The 20,814-nt window shown below is 38.9% G+C and overlaps 1 protein-coding gene across 5 annotated transcripts in view; it reads left to right on the plus strand.

The window, feature by feature from the left end:
- Positions 1 to 20,789, plus strand: part of SEC16A (SEC16 homolog A, endoplasmic reticulum export factor) — a 32,000-nt gene extending 11,211 nt beyond the window's left edge. For 2 of the 5 annotated variants that reach the window (XM_087753419.1, XM_087753423.1), the window contains 29 exons: positions 816 to 901; positions 1,859 to 1,994; positions 2,790 to 2,988; positions 4,132 to 4,309; positions 5,085 to 5,227; positions 6,087 to 6,148; positions 6,412 to 6,550; positions 6,806 to 7,048; positions 7,375 to 7,472; positions 8,174 to 8,255; positions 8,448 to 8,565; positions 8,808 to 8,919; positions 9,204 to 9,309; positions 9,809 to 9,949; positions 10,043 to 10,156; positions 10,830 to 11,034; positions 11,231 to 11,479; positions 12,178 to 12,266; positions 13,220 to 13,267; positions 13,447 to 13,605; positions 13,851 to 13,928; positions 14,168 to 14,224; positions 14,925 to 15,036; positions 15,366 to 15,503; positions 16,216 to 16,316; positions 16,677 to 16,751; positions 17,367 to 17,426; positions 18,336 to 18,410; positions 19,105 to 20,789. In XM_087753419.1, coding sequence (XP_087609545.1) covers positions 816 to 901; positions 1,859 to 1,994; positions 2,790 to 2,988; positions 4,132 to 4,309; positions 5,085 to 5,227; positions 6,087 to 6,148; positions 6,412 to 6,550; positions 6,806 to 7,048; positions 7,375 to 7,472; positions 8,174 to 8,255; positions 8,448 to 8,565; positions 8,808 to 8,919; positions 9,204 to 9,309; positions 9,809 to 9,949; positions 10,043 to 10,156; positions 10,830 to 11,034; positions 11,231 to 11,479; positions 12,178 to 12,266; positions 13,220 to 13,267; positions 13,447 to 13,605; positions 13,851 to 13,928; positions 14,168 to 14,224; positions 14,925 to 15,036; positions 15,366 to 15,503; positions 16,216 to 16,316; positions 16,677 to 16,751; positions 17,367 to 17,426; positions 18,336 to 18,410; positions 19,105 to 19,173 — 3,472 coding nt within the window. In that variant the 3' untranslated portion in view covers positions 19,174 to 20,789. The remainder of the gene's footprint in view (positions 1 to 815; positions 902 to 1,858; positions 1,995 to 2,789; positions 2,989 to 4,131; positions 4,310 to 5,084; positions 5,228 to 6,086; positions 6,149 to 6,411; positions 6,551 to 6,805; positions 7,049 to 7,374; positions 7,473 to 8,173; positions 8,256 to 8,447; positions 8,566 to 8,807; positions 8,920 to 9,203; positions 9,310 to 9,808; positions 9,950 to 10,042; positions 10,157 to 10,829; positions 11,035 to 11,230; positions 11,480 to 12,177; positions 12,267 to 13,219; positions 13,268 to 13,446; positions 13,606 to 13,850; positions 13,929 to 14,167; positions 14,225 to 14,924; positions 15,037 to 15,365; positions 15,504 to 16,215; positions 16,317 to 16,676; positions 16,752 to 17,366; positions 17,427 to 18,335; positions 18,411 to 19,104) is intronic. The other 3 variants (XM_087753422.1, XM_087753420.1, XM_087753421.1) reach the window with 3 other exon arrangements.
- Positions 20,790 to 20,814: the final 25 nt, after the last annotated feature.

A 20,814-nucleotide genomic window follows, 5' to 3' on the forward strand; every position in this document is an offset into this window, starting at 1 on the left:
TTCACTGAAGTAGTAAATGTAAGGATGTGCTAACACTCAAAACATTGCTGCGTCTACTGAAAAGCTGAGATTGAGAAACAGAGTGCAGAATGAAAATAAAGCACTGGGATTACAGTAGTGCTAGCCTGCACTGTTAGCATTCTGCGTGCTTGCCGGCCACAGATTGGCACCAGCTCCAAGTCGAACAAGGTGATACAGCACTGAGTTCTTTGGCCAGGTACCCAAAGAAAGGTGTAGTGCCTTTTAGTTTTGTTTCTTTTCTGACTCTGTTTAATGCTGGTGACACACACCGCAATGGCAGCCCCAGAAGCTGAAACCCTCTGTTCAGAATTATCTATGCAAGTGCTAGTTCATGGCCTGACCCATTTTCATGACCTCTTCTCCAGACTGTAGTCCTCTTTCCATCACCATAAGGTGTATAACAGCACACTGTTAAAGCTGAGGGAGCAATTATTTCATTAATTGTTAAATTACTGACTTCTCTGTTGAGACAGTTCAAAGGGTGCTAATTGTAGCAGTAGTTTGTGTGATTAATTGTCTGTAAGCAATTAAACTTATCACCAAAGCAGTTCACAAAAATCACTAAATTATTGTATAGTAAGGGATGCCAGCTTTTTATGGCACACAACAATTTAGTGATGTATTGGTTTGTAAAGTCTTAATTTTATGATTCCTTGATTTCCTGTAAGTGCTTTATTTTAAATATGAAACTCTACCTAATCAGTCGTGGCATATAGTTCTTCATATCTCCTGCTGACTTTAGAAGAGGTTGAAGGAGGAATAATAGCTTCTTATACCTGTGCGCTTTCTTTCAGGCAAGGGTATACTGAAGATTATTATACAAAAAGTGGATGGAATGATTATTATCCAGGCTACTACCCAAACTCATATGATTATGGAGGTAAGGTGTCAGAATGAACTCTGAATTTTTCTATAGAAAATTGCAAGTTTAAACAAAAATTTATTGGGAAGAGGAACTTTTAAGATCAGAGAATTATTATATTTTTCCATATTAATAAAACTGATATCCTTTCCACAACAAGCAAGAAAAAAGTTGTACTTGTTGCAAATTGGTCTTTGAGCCTACTTCAGTTCTGAATACATGCCATCCTTCCTGTGTGTTTCTTATTCAGTAGAAGTAGTAAATAGAAAATAAATTAAGGGTTTTTTCCCTCACTACGAGCCTTCAATTTGCCTTTCCATTGTGAAAGCACACCATTGTAAGTCTACAGAACAGTTTTCTTCAATGTGTTGCAAGCCTGTCATTCACTGGGGTGTATCCTTGGTGCGTAACCCTCAGACAGACTTCTAAAGTAAATTTTAGGTGGGTGTCAACAGAAATGGACTCATGACTAGAATTGGGTTTTGTCCATAATTGTCTGAATGCTCACAGAGACGTACTGGCATTGGGAATCTGAAGATAATTGCTTGTGTAGTGCCTGGGAGGGTTTTAAGCAACATCTGTCTGCATCCTGAGACATTTAGCATGACTGTCTGAAGACTGATCACAAAGATTCTGTTAATATTTGTTGAGTTATTATCATGTTATGATCAACTTTTAAAGTTGTTAGAAAAGATCTATCTGTCTGATGGTAAACACTGTCCTTTCAAGAGTATCTAGCTGACTATAATAACCATGTTTCTCTGAAAGCTGCGAAATTGATTTTTTAGGGTTTTGTTTTGTTTTTTAAAAAAAACTAAAAATGAGTGGACATGTTTATGTAGCTTTAAGTACATTATTTTGGTTTTGCTATATGCTTCAGGACCAAATCAGCATGTAATTAAAGAGAAAGGAATAGAAAAAAGGTTGCAGGCAACAACTTCCAATACCTAAACCATTTCTCTTTATTTTCCAAAGATCCAAGTCGCTGGGAACGTTACTCATCAGCATACGACCCCAGATACAGAGATCCTAGAAGTTATGATCAGAGGTATTGGTATGATGCTGAACAAAACCCTTACCAGAAGAGAGAAGCGTATCCATATGGCAACAGGTTTGTCCATTTGATCCATGTTCTCTCAATGCTCTTTCCAGACCTAGGGCAGCACGGGGCCTAGGTGCTAATGACGATCAGAGAACTAGAGCGTATGGCTCAGTGAAGGCGGAGAATCTGGTATTGATTTCTTCAGGGCTGAGTCCCCCATAGTCAAATGTGTCACCAGAAAATTAAGTTATGGCAGTAAGTATTAAGGCAAAGGCTGAGGCTTTGCTCGTGCGCTAACAGAAATACTACTTTATTTGCTGAAGATCTGCCCCAAAGCCTTGAGAATTTATGATCTGTTGTGACAGTTGTATCAGGTGTCAGAATTTTAGGGTATTGTGCAGCTTTGTAAGTCAGATCCTCTCAATATTCTCTAGGAATGCAGATGCATCCTGTGACAGAGTATTAAAGTGCAGTATTACACATATTTCACAGGTATATGTTGCTAGTCCTTTCTGTAGCTTTAACACAGGTCATTGAGGGCAAAGAGATGAGCTGTCATGTCACTCTTAAGAAAAGGATTTGAGGCAGTAGGACTTGTTTTCAGATCGGGTGAACATTCTGTAGGTTTTCCTGGAACAGACTCCGAGTATGATGTTGGTCTTGATCTTGAATATTCTGGATGAACTTCTTGAAGAAATGTCAGTTTGTGTACTGTAATAAAAACCTCAATCTAAGAAATAATCTAAAAACCCCCTCTGAAGTTAGGTACAGTTTTCTTCTTGATGGGTACGCAGTGAAGGGACTTCCCTCAGGGATATGGGTGGCTATGTTCATTTTTGCTTTGTATGTTTCTTTGTTCTTCAGACATGACCGATATGAAGATAACTGGAGATACGATCCCCGTTTTACTGGAAGTTTTGATGATGAATCTGAACCCCACAGAGATCCTTATGGTGATGAATTTGATAGGCGCAGTGTCCACAGTGAGCATTCTGGTCATAGTCTCCGTAGCTCCCGCAGTGTTCACAGTCACCAGAGTAGTTTCAGCTCTCGCTCTCAACAAGTGAGTTTCAAACGGTCGCATCAAGTATTCTTTCGGCTGAGTCAGGTCTTTCTCTATGTTAGGGGTGGGTGGAACATTAGAAATATGGAAATATTTCTGGGTTTAGCTTGGGGAGTATGTATTTTGAAAACTTTCATTCTGTAAGTTAAGGCTGTTTTGTAATATAGTTTTGAATGTAATATTTATCACAGTTGTCAAGAGAACTTTAACCAAAATCGGCACTCAGCTGTGCAAGTTGCCACACACACAGAGAAATGGAAAATTTCCTCTACTGAATCCATTTGCTGTTTGTGTTTGTCCTTACTGTCCTTGGCTGTAGCTGATAATGTGCCTGGCTTTCAGTGTTACGTCGTTTTTCTCATCACAAGCATGAATGCTATTACTGAACTTGGGACGTTAAAAGGCTAACTCCATATTTGTATGATGCTATTTTGACTTTAAAAGCAAAAACCAAATCTAACTGATCACTCATCTACTTATGCCGTAAGTACAAATACCTGAAAAACACAGAGAATATTTGGGTAATTTTTGAGGTACAGTCTTTGCTAGTGGAATGTGTCATTTTAGCTGTAGTCTTATGTGTTGGTTCATCATGTTTCTTGAAAGTTTAGATGGTTTTCCAGTCTGAACTCCAATTCATTTAGTAATATTGGAAGTAGTATTGGAGATCATTTAGGCATTAATCTTGAGGCACCTGAAGTCATTCAGGCATTCATCAGGTTTAATCAGTTGAGGTTTTCTGTCAAAGTGTTACAGCAGAGGTGAACATTGATTCTGATCCATAGTTGCTGATACAGCAACACTTGAACCTGTAACTCATTCTGTAATGTTGTTATTCACATAAGCATGTAGACCTTCTGTTATGAGAGAACTGAACATACTTGGATGTGAACAGATCAAATGGTAGTAAAAACTCTAAGGGAGAACACTAAGATATATTAATTATCTTCTATAGCCTATTGCTGTAGGTGTCTTACAGCGTAGCTTTCTCAAATGCAGTGATATAGCAAGCCTGGTTTATCAACAGTACGAGGAATTGAAGCCGGTGGGGGAATGCTTCCCGTCTTGAGTCATGCTTGTAGCATTGCTTGCTTTGTGTAACTTCACGCTCTCTGCTAACAATTACTAATATGATCTATTTAGAGCCAGCTGTATAGAAGTAATCATGATCTAACGGCTAATACGTATGAAACTACTGCGCAGGCAGTGTCGCTCCACACAGATTATCCATATGGCGGATATGCTGCTAACTTTGATGGACAACAGCCTTTTACAGAGTATGGCTACCCGACTGAAACTGGATGGTCAGCTGTAGAACAAGGTATTGGCACCATTGGGGAAGGAGGAGGGAAGGCACTGTGCTTGTGAGGTTGTCTGCTAGTAGTAGTTTGCACTTCTGTTACTATTTGTAGTGTATGAGATGCCTTTCATGTATTCATTGAGCCTGTTAACAGGAAAAAAAAATGCTGGTTTACAGTGTATGTACACATGAACAAAGTTTTGTTTCCTTTTCAGTGTAAGGATAACTTGCTTGCTGAAACCTGGGTATATCACAGTAGTAGCTAGACAGCGTTTGCTATTAAATTCTGCATACTTCCATTTGTAAATGTCTTTTTAGGTAGATTTTTAACTACACTGCCTGTGCTTCATGGGGAATGATTAAAGTTTAAGTTAAACTTCAGATTTTTCCATATTTTTTTCTTACCCTTCTGGTGTGGAACAAAACACTGTTTCTCTGGAAAAGCTTTTCTGGAATATGTTGAAGTATATCGTTAGCTCTTTGAAGACATGTTGTATTTGTACAGAGACCACAGAAATGTGTCTAATACAAACAATCAAAGCCCCTGCATTGAAAAAATAAGTGGATTTTAAAGTTCTGTAATCTAGTTTTGTTCTTGTTGTTGCAAATCTTCAGAATATCTTTGGGACTATAATGGAACTGATGAATTGTTGCTTATGAAGTTTAGCTAAATTGAATGGCGGGGTTTTTTCCACTAGTACTGCAGGATTACTGAATTGGATAAATACATCAGCAAGTTTTACTTAGTTGCAAAACGGGTTACTTGTTCTTATTTTATCTTTTCTTCCCATTTCAGCACCTTTAAGGCCCTCAACACCTGAGAAATTTTCAGTGCCTCATATCTGTACCAGGTTTGGTCCTGGGGGCTTCTTAATAAAGGTGCTGCCCAACCTGCCTTCAGAAGGACAGCCAGCTCTGGTTGAAATACACAGTATGGAGGTAAAGTTTGAAAGAAAAAAGGGAGGTGGTGGAATACAGGTCCTTCTTTTGGAAGGGGAGTAGGGAACTTGGATCTATAGCTCCCTGACCTTTTTTTATATGCCAAAGCATGTATATTTATATTTATCTGGGCTGTAATCCTAAGTAAAACAGTAATTTTAAAAATTCTTTTCCTCTGAGAGGTGATGTAATCATGATCAGGTCATCCAGCTCCTTACAGTTTTGTTGAGGTAAAATCCTTACCTCCTAGAAGGGCTGGAGATGGGTTGGTTGGTTTCTAATGTATTGCTGTTGATAGATACAACGTTGTCCTTGTACATTCTCTGCAGGGTTAAGGACTGCTTGTATCTAGATGGACTGGGGACTAAATATCATGGGTATATTTTCATTCTTCTGGTGCTGCTACAAAGAAATGCATTACTCAAGTCATGTAACGTATATGGAAGGACGGGCTTACATGATGAGGGTAGAATTCATTGGTAAAATACCATTAGAAGGGAGCAGAATTGTACACAAGTACTAGAACAGCATCAGGAAAATTATTGGACTTGGCAGCGTTAGGTTTACGGTTGGACTCGGTGATCTTAAAGGTCTTTTCCACCCTAAATGATCCTATGATTCTGTTCTATGATTAAGGAGATGTGAGGAAGGTTTTTGTATTTTGCTACAGAACGACTTCCATGTAAAGTAGATTTCATCATTTATTCTCCTTGTGCATGTTGCAAGTCACCATATGTATTTTGTTTAAGAGCAATAGGCTTGATTATACTACGGGTTATGTTCAGGTCTGGGGTTTTTATTGTTAAAAAGCAAAATTCATAGTTACAAGAATTTCTTATGATTTATGTTTGTGTTTTAGACTATGTTACAACATTCTCCAGAACAAGAAGAGATGAGAGCATTTCCTGGTCCTCTTGCTAAGTATGTTCTTACAGATTTCAGCAATAACTTTCATGCATTCAGAATTAATTTCTTCATCAAACTTTTAATTGTCTGCAAGTCACAGGATTTAAACTGACTTAAAATATTTGTGGCGTTTCACCTGCTTAAATAATACCTGAGCTTTAAATTTGTTCCTCATCCTAATCACAATAATGATCTGAATGTTTTTTGATCTTCATGTTGTTATGATCTTAATGTCTCATTAAAAACTTTTCTCCTTTTTTCTTTTTTTTTTTTCCCAGGGATGACACACATAAAGTGGATGTTATTAATTTTGCACAAAATAAAGCTACACAGTGCTTTAAGAACGAAAATTTAATTGACAAAGAATCTGCAAGTCTGCTGTGGGACTTCATTGTACTGTTGTGCAGGCAGAATGGGGTATGTCTCACTGCTTGAATTTTTACCTATCCTAAAATATTTTATAGACAAAATGGTATTTATGTAAAAGACAGTAATACCTGTATAGTGACTTATCTTGGAATAGTTCACAGGTTGATGGAACAGGTAAACTGGTCACTTGTCCTCAGGGGCTCAGAGGTGCTGATATTCACACGTTGTTGAAGTGACAAATAAAATGAAGGCAATGTTGAAATAATGGATTTTTTTATTTTTGTTTTTTCTCTACATGTATAGACTGTTGTGGGAACAGACTTGGCTGAACTTTTGCTCCGAGATCATAAAACAGTGTGGCTTCCTGGGAAGTCCCCTAACGAGGCAAATCTGATTGATTTCACTAATGAGGCTTTGGAACAAGTGGAAGAGGAATCTGGTGAAGCCCAGCTCTCGTTTCTCACTGATAGTCTTATAACCACAATTGACAGTATTGAGAAAGAGACAGAGAGATTCAGAGAGTTGCTGCTTTATGGCCGCAAGAAGGTGAATGCTTATACTGTTGTTCCAAATACTGCATGTGTCTTATTTTGTTTACTTATTTTTCACAAATCTTAAAGCTCTAGGCATCAGTTAAAATCATTTTCGCAACTTGCAGCGCATATAATATTTCATGGTGCTACACTATGCTGATATGGCAAAACGTTATGCCCTACAGTTTATATCATAAACCAAAATTAGATTGATGTGTTAGCATTTGATCTAAACAAACATTTTTTCATTCAGTCACAAAGTACTACTGTAAAATGGTCATTGTTTATCTGAGTAGTATGTTAAGGTATTCCCAGGAAACCAATTTCTGTATTAATTAGGATGCTTTGGAGTCTGCCATGAAGCATGGTTTATGGGGTCATGCTCTGCTACTTGCCAGCAAAATGGACAGCAGAACACATGCAAGAGTTATGACCAGGTACTGTTTTGCTTGTTGATTAGTACAATATGGCTACCTATTCTGCTAATGAGGTAGAGACTTGGTGCTCAGAAACCTTAATGTCAAAATCATGAGTTATCCTTAGTAGCTCATGGAAGAATTATGCTTTAATTTTACCTGTATATTCAGTTATCATCTGTTACTTTTTATTCTGGGGCCTTCTAGCCATCAAGCTAAACCTGAGAGGTTATTCTGCGCCACTCATTCCATTTAAGGGGTATTTGAACAGTGTCATCTGTGGGCTTGCTTGACAGGCTTTGAAAAAACTGTGCAAAAACCCAGCTGTCAACTTTGTTAAAGACATGTAACTCTGTCCTACCTTCATTCTCCTTGCCTGAAAGAAGCAGCTGTGTTCCTGCATGCTTTGTCTGTAGACAGAAAACCTTTCTCTTGGCTTCCTCAGCTTGTGAAATCATGTACTCAGTCTAGTCAGCTGGCAAGGGGAGAATCCTGAGGTTTTTCCTAGCTTGGACTGACCTATGTCAGAGGGGCAGATCCAGTTAACTAATAATGTTTTACTTTTGAACATTATCCACTGGGCAATTGCTTATTCAGTGTAGTATTTTCAAACAACACTTCCTTCTCTTAAACTAAACTACATTAACTGCCAGAGTGTTCAAGTACATTTTAACTGCTTACCCCTTATTTGTGTTTTGTTTTTCTCTGTAATGTCTCTGTAGGTTTGCCAACAGTCTCCCAATTAATGACCCTCTGCAGACTGTTTACCAGCTCATGTCTGGAAGGATGCCAGCTGCATCCACGGTAAGATTCAAGTGTGAGCTGCAGTTGAGACTGAAGAGGTACTACAGTGAGTAGTGTAGTTCACAACAGTAATCTTCCCATGTGCTTTTCCTAGAATTGTCAGATAAGTTGTTTTAGTCCTTTCTAGGTTGAAACACTTACCCATGCAGAGCTCCAGGCACTGATTTGACTAAGTAATTCTTCTAATTTTAGTGCTGTGGAGATGAGAAGTGGGGAGACTGGAGGCCTCATCTAGCAATGGTGTTATCCAACTTGACCAATAATGTGGACTTGGAATCCAGGACCATTGCTACCATGGGAGACACTCTTGGTAACTCTTGGGGAATGAACAGGGTGATGACTGGAGGAAAAGCTTTCTAAAAGCTTTAATTACTCAGCTTATTTTTTTGAAAACAAGCAATTGCCGTGTAAAATGTAAAGTGGAACAGTTTTATATGGGCATGTCTCTATTGTGAAGGTATTTGAATGCAAAGCCAAAACACTACGGAACACTGAATTACAGCGTGCCAACAAGAGGAAATGTCCTGAGTTCTGTCACTTATTTCTCTACAGCTTCTAAAGGCCTGCTGGATGCTGCTCATTTTTGTTACCTTATGGCCCAAGTTGGTTTTGGAGTTTACACAAGGAAGACAACAAAGCTTGTCCTAATTGGATCGAATCATAGGTTTGGTTTTCCTTTTTTTTTTTTTTTGTAAACACGACTTCTTAGGTGCAAAAACGAAAGCTTAATGGCTTGAGAGACTGAGTTGCGCTGCTCCCCTTATCATCACTAGCCACAGCTGGTTTTGAGATAACTATTTGATGCCCTGTCCTTGTTTGAGGAGTAGAAGTTATTGATATTGTGTGTCTAATAGAGCTATGTTTCTGAATTTATTTCTGATTGTCTTTATTGTCAGCATATATAATCTCAATGTTAAATAATATTTTTCCTCTCTTATTCCCGAATAGCTTGCCATTTTTTAAGTTTGCCACCAATGAAGCCATTCAAAGAACAGAAGCCTATGAATATGCACAGTCACTAGGAACTCAGCCTGGCTGCTTGCCCAATTTCCAGGTGATGAAGAGCTGTTTCTTCTTTTTTTTTTTTTTTTTTTTTTTTAATTTTGGCAGATGTTATGTGAGGTTTTACTCTCATGTGCTGTATTCAGCATAGCAAATATTTTATCTGTTGTAACATGAAATATTCGTGGATAACATAGTGCAAGATAGCTTTTTTCCTGTTGTCACTTAAATCTCCTTTTCATGTTTTTCATCTGTGCATTCTGAACTTCTGAATTTTAAATTTTGTTGTTATCGTAGCTATATTCCAAAAGAAAAATCCAGCAGAATGTGTTGGCACTAGCTGTAGACAAATAGATAACTTCCATTGGATACGTTGGGTGGAAGAGGATAATTGAATGCTTTTCCCTTTTTTTTTTTTTTTTTTCCCTGCCTAATGTAGATGTGATAATGGGATATTTGAGCTTTCAACTGAAATGACAGACTGCCTTTCATTTCATACTTCTAAGAATGTTCCGATCACTTGCTTTATTTCACCTGCTTGCATTCCATAGGTTTTCAAATTCATCTATGCGTGCCGACTAGCTGAAATGGGACTTGCTGCTCAGGCTTTCCATTATTGTGAAGTGATTTCCAGAACTGTCCTTAAAGATCCACATTACTATTCACCCGTACTTATTGGCCAGCTAATCCAGGTAACGTAAGGTGGTAGTAAGGTGGTAAGCTGTGGGTACAGTTGCCTTTTGTTGGCTGGTTAACTTAAACTTTGCAATGATTCCTTTCTCTAGATGTCATCACAGCTACGCCTGTTTGACCCACAGATAAAAGAAAAACCAGAACAGGAATCTTTTATTGAACCTTCATGGTTAGTAAGGCTTCGACATGTGGATGGACAGATCAAGGTACAAAATGTACTTCTCAACACGAAGTATTCTCTTTTAAAGATTAGTGTAAATCAATTTTTTTAAATGGTTTTGTTTATACTGCTAATCACAGAAATATACGAAGTGACCTTATGATGTATTCATGTCATAAAGTGCAGGTGTTATGATTCAAACCAAGTGGATTTACCACACTTCAGTGCCCTGAGATTCAATACAGAATAGTCAAAGGGTGGTGTACATTATATGACACAAGCTTTTCTTAGTACTGTAATGCAAGGAGAATTGCAAGGCTCATTAGGTTGCAATAACTCCTGCTGTAAGCAGAGGATCTGCTTGACAGAAAAAGAAGTTGTGTGTCAGTTAGTATAGCTAGATTGTAACAGAGTGGAAATGATTACCATTTATTTAGAGATCTGTTAGAAATTTGAACCTTGAGCTAATTAACTAAGCTTCCATTTAAAAAAAAACACAAAAAAAACCCCACCCAAAAAAACCCAGAAGCAAACAAAAAAATGTCTTGATTTAAATGTTTTGGTTGAAATTGGCCTGCAAATGGCTGACAACTCATGTTTTGACTAAATGCTAAAAAAACCTGTGTGCTATTTTCACTCTTAAGATTTCCTTTGTTATATGTTCCCTTGGTTATGAACTTTTTCTGGTACAGTTAATAAGATCTTGCTTTTTTGTGCAGGAAGGTGCAATAGCTTATAACACAGACAGATCCACCCCAGCACCATATGCGTGTAGTACGCCAAGCTCTGAATTAGACCATGCTAGTCAATGTGATGGAGCAGGAGTTGGCCGTGACATGGGTCCAGGTGCTGAAAATGCATTGTTAGCATCCTTATTACCCAATATGGCTCAACAGATGCAAAGTGTGCAGCTGATGCCTTCAGGTTAGTGTTTCATATCATTCTTCATGACAGAGAGAAAATAAGTGTTTCAGGTGTCTGGTATAAGAAACCACTTAAAAGGGTGGTAGAAACAGTGACATTTCACTTCTGCATTGTATCATTTTATTCATAGAGTAAAAGGTTCGCACATTGGAATTGCTGTTTAGTTATAACTCTTAACTTTTTTTTTGTGCTGCAGTACCTCAGGCTGTCCTTGATGGGTCAGCCGGTATGATTCCTCCTGGTGACCAGGAAGCTGTCCGAACTGTCCCTTTCTATTCAGTGGCTCCTCAGCCCATTGGTCCAGGACCTGGCTTTGCACCTCCAGGATTTTCGAATCCGTATGGAACTGAACCATCACCATTGTATTTAGGGTCAGCATTACCACCAGGAGGGCCACCGCAAGAAATTGAACCACGGTCAGAAGAGCAGACAAACCTGGAAACAGGTCTGGGATCTTAGTAAACAGCTTTCCTCCCTTATAAGGGGAATGAAGTATTTTGGGGAACAGTGCAAAATATCTCAATACTTAGAAAACAGTAAGTCAAGTCTTGGGTAATGAAATTAAAAACACCATGTAATGGTACAGAAACATCTGTGGAAAGTTATAGTATTCATTGTCCTTATTTGGCTTAGTTTAAAAGAGAGGTCAGGCTCAGCAGATTATGGTTCGGACCCTAACAGGTAATCACCGAGTGCACTGGGACTGGCAGTTCTGTTTGCAGGGTCTATGATGGGAACCTCGGGGGTTTCTGCCTCTGGCCGTCAGCTTCTAGGACCCTGATCAGTTTTAATTCTGTGACAGCAGAATCTGACACGTGTGAAGGCAGGCATATGGAAGTTTGGCAGAGATGTGTTAGAGATGTGAAGAACCTTAAACTGCCCCATGCTGATGACTGCATCCCTCAGCCTGTTCTGACCTGTGTTTAGAACAAACATAATACCCATGCAGGAGGCAAAAAAAAAAAAATCATAGCAACTGCAGTTCGCATTCTTTAAAAGACCAGATTCTTTCTAGCACAAAATTCATAACTAGTGAAAACTTTTGCCTTAAAAGTGTTTTTGTGGTTGTTCGGAGGCTTTTTGGGGTGGTTGTTGTTGTTGTTGTGTTCCCCCCCACTAACATCATGTAATTTGTTTTTTAAGGAATGCAGAGAATTGCGCCGGAGTCTCCTTCACAAAACTCTTTCCCTGAACAGAGAGAGGAGGATTTCTATGGCAGAATGGCTAACATGGTACCTTTATTTCATACATCTCTTCATCAAGTGTCAACTGCATTGAAGATATTTGCAAACACAAGAGTGTATTGGGGGTCCATCTTGCTTTTCAGCAAGACTTGAAGCTTAGTTTTTCTTAATTTTCTTCTCTAAAAAGAGGGTTTTCTTTAAAAAAAGGGGGAGGAGGGATACCAGGGTATTGTCCAAAGCGTTTAGTTTATTTTTCTCTGCCCTGCCTTCCTTTCCCATCTCCCAGAATGATTCTTCATAGCCAGAAAACCTGTAGCATACATCAGCAAGTGAGGCAAGCAGGCCCTAAAGAACAGTTATGTGACTGATTTTTAAAAGCATAGTATTGAGTACCACTTGGTCACGGGCGGAAACGCAGAAGGTGTTTTATCAAAATCCCAACCCCCCTTTTTAAATACATAGTATTTTAACTGTTTAAATATCACTGAAGTTGGTATCTCCTTGGAAGTTAGTTTAGTCTCCTGAAGTGACAATTGCTTGAAAGAATTAATATAAACATTTTTAATAGGGATACATTTGGCAACTGATAAAGGATGGGGAGACTTTTTAATTAGAGGTTAACCTTTTTTAAATTTTTTTTTTTTTTTAATGCTTGAGTTGCTATACGACCATTAGAAGAATAACCTAATGTTGGAGGGGAAAAAATGCAGCAACCACTCCTTGGTGCAGCATTTTTATATCTTTCTTCTTGTGGGCTGGTTAGCCTGCACAGCAGTGCCCTGATTTAGCTCTTTTTAATGCACCAGTTACATGGTAGTGCAATTACTTGGCCAGACTTCAGCTCTTTCTCTGCACTTCCTACATGTCAGAGGAGGTAGAAGTACGCAAATAACCAGCTTGAATATCTTGAATTGTGTGGGAATTCTTGATAAACAGTGAATGTTGTGTCAGATATTTAGCTGCTTGCTTATTAAGCATGTCCTGGCTTTGTATCTAACCAGGCACCAGGACGAAGATCCAGATCTGCATCTCAGTCTTCAGCACATATGGTATGCCACGAGCAGGCTGTTTCTTTCACTAAATCTTCATTGTTGTTTATGTTTATTTTTACATGCTTTTGTATCTCTTCCTATTACTAACTAAAGAAGGAATTTGTTTAGCAAGATGAAATGTAATCCATCACTCCAGCAGTGACAGCTTTGTGCTTTCCTGTATATTTGTAATACAGGGCTATGGGCGAAGATCACGAACGACTTCAGAGTCCTCTGCTCATTCCGTGGGACGAGAGAGATCCAACTCTGCAGCAAAACAGCCCTCTCCTTCTCCCTCTGTTCCTGTGGGGAAAGAGACTAAAAAAGAAATAAAAAAGGAGGCAGCACCTAGAAAGGTAAACTTTCTAAGAAAGGTAGCTGTAGCCAGAGGAGATATATTGGTATACGGGGTAACTCCTGGTCTGGGGTAGAGATTTATAGGAGGTCCTGATTAAACTGTTTCTTTCTGTTTGTTAGGTGCATCTTTGGGCTCAGAGTTGAAGTCCCTAACAGAAAGTGAATTGTTGCATGAATATTTCTTTTAATCTGACTGTAAAGGCAGTGTTGAGAGAATTAACTGAATAGATTAATTTATTTTTAGACTGGTGCAACCTGGTTTCGCTGGCTGATGGGAAAAGGAAAGAATGAAGCTCACCTTCCAGATGACAAGAACAAATCAGTAAGGCCCCTAAATCACAAAAAATTTTATACACTTTAATGTGTTCAAAGTGTTTTCCTGGATGGCAGATGGACAATGTTTTGACAAGTAAAGAAATGTGTGTAAAACTTTCAAGACTATGCTTATTCCAAGACTGGCTTTTTAAAAGAAAAGTTGCAGGTTTGGGTTTTGTGGGGTGGTTTTTTTTTGCTTAACAGCTGTGTTTGAACTCCTAATCTTTGACTGTGATTTCCTTATAGATTGTTTGGGATGAACAGAAACAACGCTGGGTTAATCTGGATGAACCAGAAGAAGAGGTAAAAATCTGAGAACTCATTATTTCTCCAAGTGGAAAACTAAAATCTGTACTGGCACACAATTTTCTTTAATATGCTATTGGCTCTTAAGCGTTTCCTTTTATTGAATTTGGATTAAAATGTGGAACATTTTTTGAAACTAATAAACAGGTTACATGCTCTTATAGTCTACATCCTTATGGAACCATTTGTATCTTTAGTTGCTGGTGTGGATCCAGTAACTGCGATTGAATTTACAAGGGAATTTACTCTAAACTTAGTCTGGTGTATCTCTTCATAGAGGTTGACATCACCTAAGCAATTGCTTGTTAATTGATTTGCTGCAAACAGAATATAGGGAAGAATGGTAGGAAGAGTCTGTAGTTTGGAAAATGCAATGCATTGCAAAGCAAAGAAAATGGCACATCCTGTCCATCCGTGTCATTCAAGGATCTGTCTCAAAACACAAATTATAAGAACCACTGTTGTAAATGTTTCATTTTAGAGTGAGCATAGGTGGGTTGTAGAAATGCCACTTAACATTAGTTAACTTACCAGATGGAAGATGGGGAATACTGGTCTGCACTCAAGATGTATGTCTGTATACGTAATTTTATGTGCCCTGGAACAGGTAAGGAAAAGGAGAAGTCAGACAGATACTTGGTTTAAAACTCGGTCAATGACGTGGCTGGATTTTTTTTTTTTTTTGTTCTCCCTGCAGAGTAAGCCTCCACCACCACCTCCAACAGGATTTCCTAAAGTTCCTCAGGCTGTTCCACCTGGACCTGGAGGCCCACCTAGCGCCCCTGTCAACATGTTCTCCAGAAGAGCAGGTAACAGACAGCATTAATGCTTGAAGTGTGGAAGACTTCAGATTTGCTGTTGCATAAAATGTGAAGGCAGAAGTCTTGGCTTTTCTGGAGTTGTTTGGGAACAGTTGGCAACTCAGTGATACGGAGCTGTGGCTGTTGCTGGCTTTGCTTGTGCCTAGCTTCTGCACTGTGACTGCTGTCACGAGGGTATTGTGACTGGGGTAGTATTGTTTGTATTCCTGGAGCATTATTTTCTGATTCTGAAAGACGGCTTAACCAGCAGGCTGTTTGAAATAGACATAGGTAGCATTGACTAACACAAGGCTTATTTCTGGATTTTTCTGTTTTAGCCGGAAGCAGAGCCCGTTATGTTGATGTCATGAATCCAGGTGGAACCAAGTCAAGCGGTGCTGTTCCTGCACCATCAGACTTATTTGCCCCCTTGGCACCCATGCCAATTCCTGCAAATGTATTTGTTCCAAACTCAGGTGTGTCATGAGCGGGTAAAATTGTAAGGGGGTTGTATGGTTATTTATGTTTATATGGTCATCTAGCTCACTCTTGCCAGTGTGTGTATTATGTAGCCTTTAATGAACATTTAAGAATGTTCAATCTCATTAACTCTAACTTGTTTTAGAAGTAGAATTAGTCTGGGAACTGCAGTAAACAAATGGGTTAGTAAAGCCCAGCTCTGCATGCTGCAAACAAAGGGGTTCTCTTTTTTGCGTTTTTTTTTTTTTGTTTGTTTGTTTGGTTTGGTTTGGGTTTTTTTTGCCTTCCCCCCTTGCAGAGTGGCTAGGCCATCCAAATAGCAAAATTTGAACTGTGCCGCTCAGTATCTCATGCTCACTTCTGACGCCTGTTCCTAGTTCCACAGTTGCTATTCAGGGAAAGAAAGGGGGAGGTCATACCTGCACACTTGCTTACTGTCTGTTTTGGTTTTTTTTTTTTCTCCTGCTTTCACTACGTGCTGTGGTGCACCCAGGTTATCTCTATGAACTGTATGCGTCTCCTGCTTTTGCAGACTTGTAACAAGACTGGGGCATCTAGAGACATTGACACTGCCCTCTTTAAATTACCTTTTTCCTGGGAGAAGATTGGTATTGTAGAAATTCAGTTCTGCTGATGTCTCTGCTTCTCGTTCTGTGAAGTCAAACGCCCTGGTATGGTGTGTTTGGCTAAATCCCATTTCCTTTGTAGTTCCAGGGGAGCCCCAGCCAATGGAAGGGAGTGGTGCAGCAGAGCACACACCAGCTGCAAATCAAACCAACACAGATCCTGCTGCAGCTGTTGAACCAGAGGTGCGTTAGGAAGAATGTCTTGTATATATAATTCAAACTTCTGATTAAAAAACCCTCATGATTCTGAATAGTAGTTTCATAGCCACAGTATGTACAAAGCATATTGTTGTTACGCACAAACGTAATGCCTACGTTTTAGTAAAAAATGGAGAAGGGAAATGCAAGTGAAAATGGAAGTGGGAAGCCTGTGAAAAGGACCAAAGGGACCGAGAAGATAACATAGGAAGTAGCCACACACTGCATGTTTCACCTGGCTTGATGTATTGTAACGTTGTTTTGCTTCAGTAGGATCATTATCGCAGAAATGTGAAATAGCATCATAGTAACGAAGATTAACAAAAGTGCATTGTTTTTCTTTAGTATTTAAACCCTGCAATCCTTCCTCCTGGATCTGGACTTCCTGTTTCTAACCCTGATGGCTCCCAATCAGGCGAGGTAAGGCTTGATGCAAAGTAGTTAGCTAATGACCTGTGCAGCATATTTTAACCCTTAATTTGTAGTGAACTTAACGTGGGCCATCTAAACCAACAAGTAACTGATTCAGTTGCTGATAACTAGCCGAGATGGAATCGTATGACTGCCTCCAAAATTGTACAGAAAAAACCTCTCGGTCCATACGAGAAGTTCAACCTCTATGGCCTACGTTCTGTAGTGTGATCTCCTTTTTCTATACAAGTAGACTTTTAGAAGCCTTTTTCAAAGTAAAATGTCAATAGCAGTTTGAGGATCTCTTCTTGCCTCCGTGCATGCATATAATTTCACTAATATTAAGTGCGAGACACAAAGAGGAGAATAGATTGCTATGTGCCAGGCAGAGTAACATTACCTTTGTTCCTACTAAATGTTTTCTACATAATTTTGTGCTTTAAGAAGTCCTTTTGATTTAAACTAACTTCTGGCTTTACATTTTTTTTAACTTGAAGTTGGTTTAACCTTTGGCAGTGAGACTTTTAAAATTAAATAAAACAACTGAAAGCTTGGGGCAGTGACATGCATGACGACTTTTTTATTTGTGTTTTTTTGTATTTGTGTGTTCTTGCTGTTTTGTAGCTTTCGCGCTCTAGTTCAATGAGTTCATTATCACGTGAAGTAAGCCAGCATTTTAATCAGGTACATGTGGCTGGCCATTCTCATTTATGTTAACTTATTTACTTTTCCTTTCTTTATTTTGCATTTGCTCAAATACTTACTAATGCTACTTTTAGTCATTTTCCCCTCTTCTCATTTCACAGAAATAACATTAGAAGTGACTAATGATGTAGTGTTCCTTTTAACACTCAAACAGGGTCTTCAGAGTTTTTTTGTATTTATGAGAATGCATGTAGTCCGGGCATGCTTTTTGTTTATGTTCATGTTCCTAAGAGATTCACTTAATAATTTTGATCAGCTCTTTCCTGGGATACCAAAGAAGTCAGTTGATTTTAAACAAACAAACAAACAAAACCCCCCTCCAAAACCTCCTAAAAAGACTCACACAAGCAAAACCTTGTCATTCTGCTGGTGCCAGTCTCAAATCGGTAACAATACCATTGCCTGTTTCATCTGCAAAAGCCCCTGTAGGAATTAAAGGAATGCTTCATCTCTGCTGTAAGTTCCAGTACTGTGGGGTCACCGTAAAGGGGTGACACAAACTTTTTCTGATATTTCTTAGTAAAGCAAAACTTGATGTAGATGGTTTATTTTGGGGCAAGTCCTAAGGCCTACTAACAAAAGCAGAAGGTACTAATTCAGTGAAGTCGCACCGGTGTCTTGTTTTGGTTTTGCATGCTTTGGATTTTCAGAGCTATTTACAGTTTATGCATGTGACATTGTTTTGCCAATTCCTACATAAAGCAAGTTTAATATTAAAGATATGGATGCAAACTGTACCAGCACTTTTTGCAGTTGTTACAATATGCTGCGCTGTCCATATTGTTGGCATTATTACTGTGACTATTTTCTCTGTATGACTAAGCAAACAACGTTTGAGAGGCATTGAAGCTCTGCAGTTCTGTAACTTCAGTATTATCTACTTTCTAGCCTGCCACTGTACCACCTTCGGGGGGACCTTCAGCAGGAACAGTACCGTTCTACAATCCTTCTCAATTTGCACAAGTGAGTAAAGGCCTCATCTTTACTTCAAACAAAACCATAGACTTGTTAGCCCTGACTGATAAACCAACTAGTGAAATGTTGCTTGACTGATCATAGTCGTGCTGAACCTTCTTGTTTTAAGTGAGATAATCCAGTCTGTCACCTGGTTTGCCTCTGGGCTTTCCCTGCCTTTGCAGCATTTCGGAGTTTTGCAAGATAAAGTAATGGAACAGCAGCTGCTACACTGCAATCTTTTTCGTCTGTTCTCAAACCAAGTGTGAAGGGTTAAAAGGTTGTGTGACAAAAGAGGCCATCTCACTGTCACGGGTACCTGCATTGCAGCAAGGGTTGCTGTACATAGAACGAGGCTCTTGCTACTGCAGGATGAGTTTCTCTTGCCTGGTTAGAGCCACAAAGAAGAAAACTGTTTAAATGCGTACTGCTGTGAAAATGTGGTGCCTCTGAGGTGTGATTTAGCTTTGATAGTCAACATCACCTGGCAAGCAGAGTCTTAATCTTGGATGCATTTGATTTTATGTTTTACTAGCTTAATCTGGACTGTTGCACGTAGAGTGTTAAATGTGCACATAGACCAGTCTAGCACCTGTTTAAGTTAACAGGTTGGCGTTCAAAACTTTTATTGCCAGCTTTTTGTGTTTTGTTTCCAGTATGACGCTTTTACGGAGCATTTTTTATTCCTGTTCTCCTTTTTCAGTCTCCTGCAGCCCCTGGAAGTTCAAGGCTGGGAAGAATTGGACAGAGGAAATATCCAACACTGAAGTAGAACACAATGGCTTTGTATTTGGAATTCTCACTCGTGTTCTGGGTATACAAAGAACTATTCGATCTTACGGCACATGGTATCAGTACTAGCTGCAGTTGACATGACAGAAATATAACGATGGGTGATTTTTCCCATGGGTCTCCCTACTTGCACCTCATCTACGCAAATCATTACCAAACATGAAATATATGTAACTTTTCCTTTTAAAAAAACCTGGCTAGAAATAGCTTTGCTGTGATAAAGAATAGACACAAGGGAGGAAATAGTTGCTGTCTGTTACAAAAACTATGTGTAAATTGCATAGGCAATTTATTCCTTAAGTTTGTTTTAAACCTACTAGGTGTGACCTTTGAAGACATAGTTTCAGGGATTCCTTAATTTCTGAAGGATGCTCCCCTCCCAAGCAGGGGAAAAACACGTGCACATTGTAACATAACGCTCTGTGGCCTTAAGAGGACCATGCACAATTGTCACGCTTATCAAACAGGACTTGGTTTGTCAGTGTGTGAAATCGGAGATGTTCATCTGGGAAATGCCTCTTGCTGGTTTGTTTTTTGAAGGGGGGAGGGGGCCACAGCTCATCCAAATAAATTGACCTGTATTGAATGAAAACTGTGACTGTAATCTAATACTAATTTGATTTGGATCTTACCTAGTATGTATGTAGTTTGTGGTTTAGACTACTTGTAAAGCAAATTGTATAGTCTGAAAGAAGCTCTCTGTATAATAGCCAACGCTGTACTATTTGACAAGTGAGTGTTCTTTTAAGTGCAATACGGTTACTTGCTTTCTCTCAAACTGCTGGCGCTGTACGATTAAGGTGGTAACAGCTTGAAGGTTGTTGAAGTTTTTTCCCGTTGAGTGCCAGAATCAGCATAATACTCTGTTCTTGAATTTCCATTACTAAAATAACCAAGGTCTTAAATAGCTAACAGCTGAATTTCAAACATACTAAAAGTAGACGGATTAGACCTCTACTGATGGACTTTAAAATCTTTAGTTTTAATATAGGAAATCTTGAAAACCATGATATGCAACATTCATATTCACTGAAGAATCTGAATTATCTGCAAAGAGAGAAATAAACTTTAAATATTTATTAAATCATTAGGCCATATTTTATTTAGAACTTGCCACCAAACTATTTGATTTTACTTGAATTTCTGCCCATGAGTAGAAATAATGTGAATGTGAAATTGCCAGTGTTGGTCCCCAGTTGGCTTTTTTTTTTTTTTTTTTCTTTTCCTGAATAACACCACCTTTCTAAGATCTCGATAGCCTTACGTATGTCCTAAAAGGTTTGTATGTAGCAGAAGTAAAATGCTGTTTGGGGGGATTAGAAACCTTTGCATAATGGTCCATACTCAATTCCAGACGTGGTCAGCAGCAGTCGGTGTGGTTTACTTTTTCTATAAATGAAACCTAGTCAGACACTTGGCTTTCCTCTAGTTCAGCCAGGCTGCTGATTATTTTCTCCTTTCAGTAGAGACTGCCAAACAACTTAATTCAAGAAGGCTTCCTCTGAGGTGGGAGCGGCTATCTTTCCTAAGTGTAAGATTTGACACTGTAAATTCTTAAATAAAATATTTTGCGCTCTGGAGCACTTTCACATTTTACTACTTCTTGTGGTTATTGCCGTAG

Source organism: Nipponia nippon, unplaced genomic scaffold (genome assembly GCF_047370975.1).
Source record: "Nipponia nippon isolate SJK-2023a ecotype South Korea unplaced genomic scaffold, ASM4737097v1 scaffold_16, whole genome shotgun sequence".
Classification (NCBI taxonomy): domain Eukaryota; kingdom Metazoa; phylum Chordata; class Aves; order Pelecaniformes; family Threskiornithidae; genus Nipponia; species Nipponia nippon.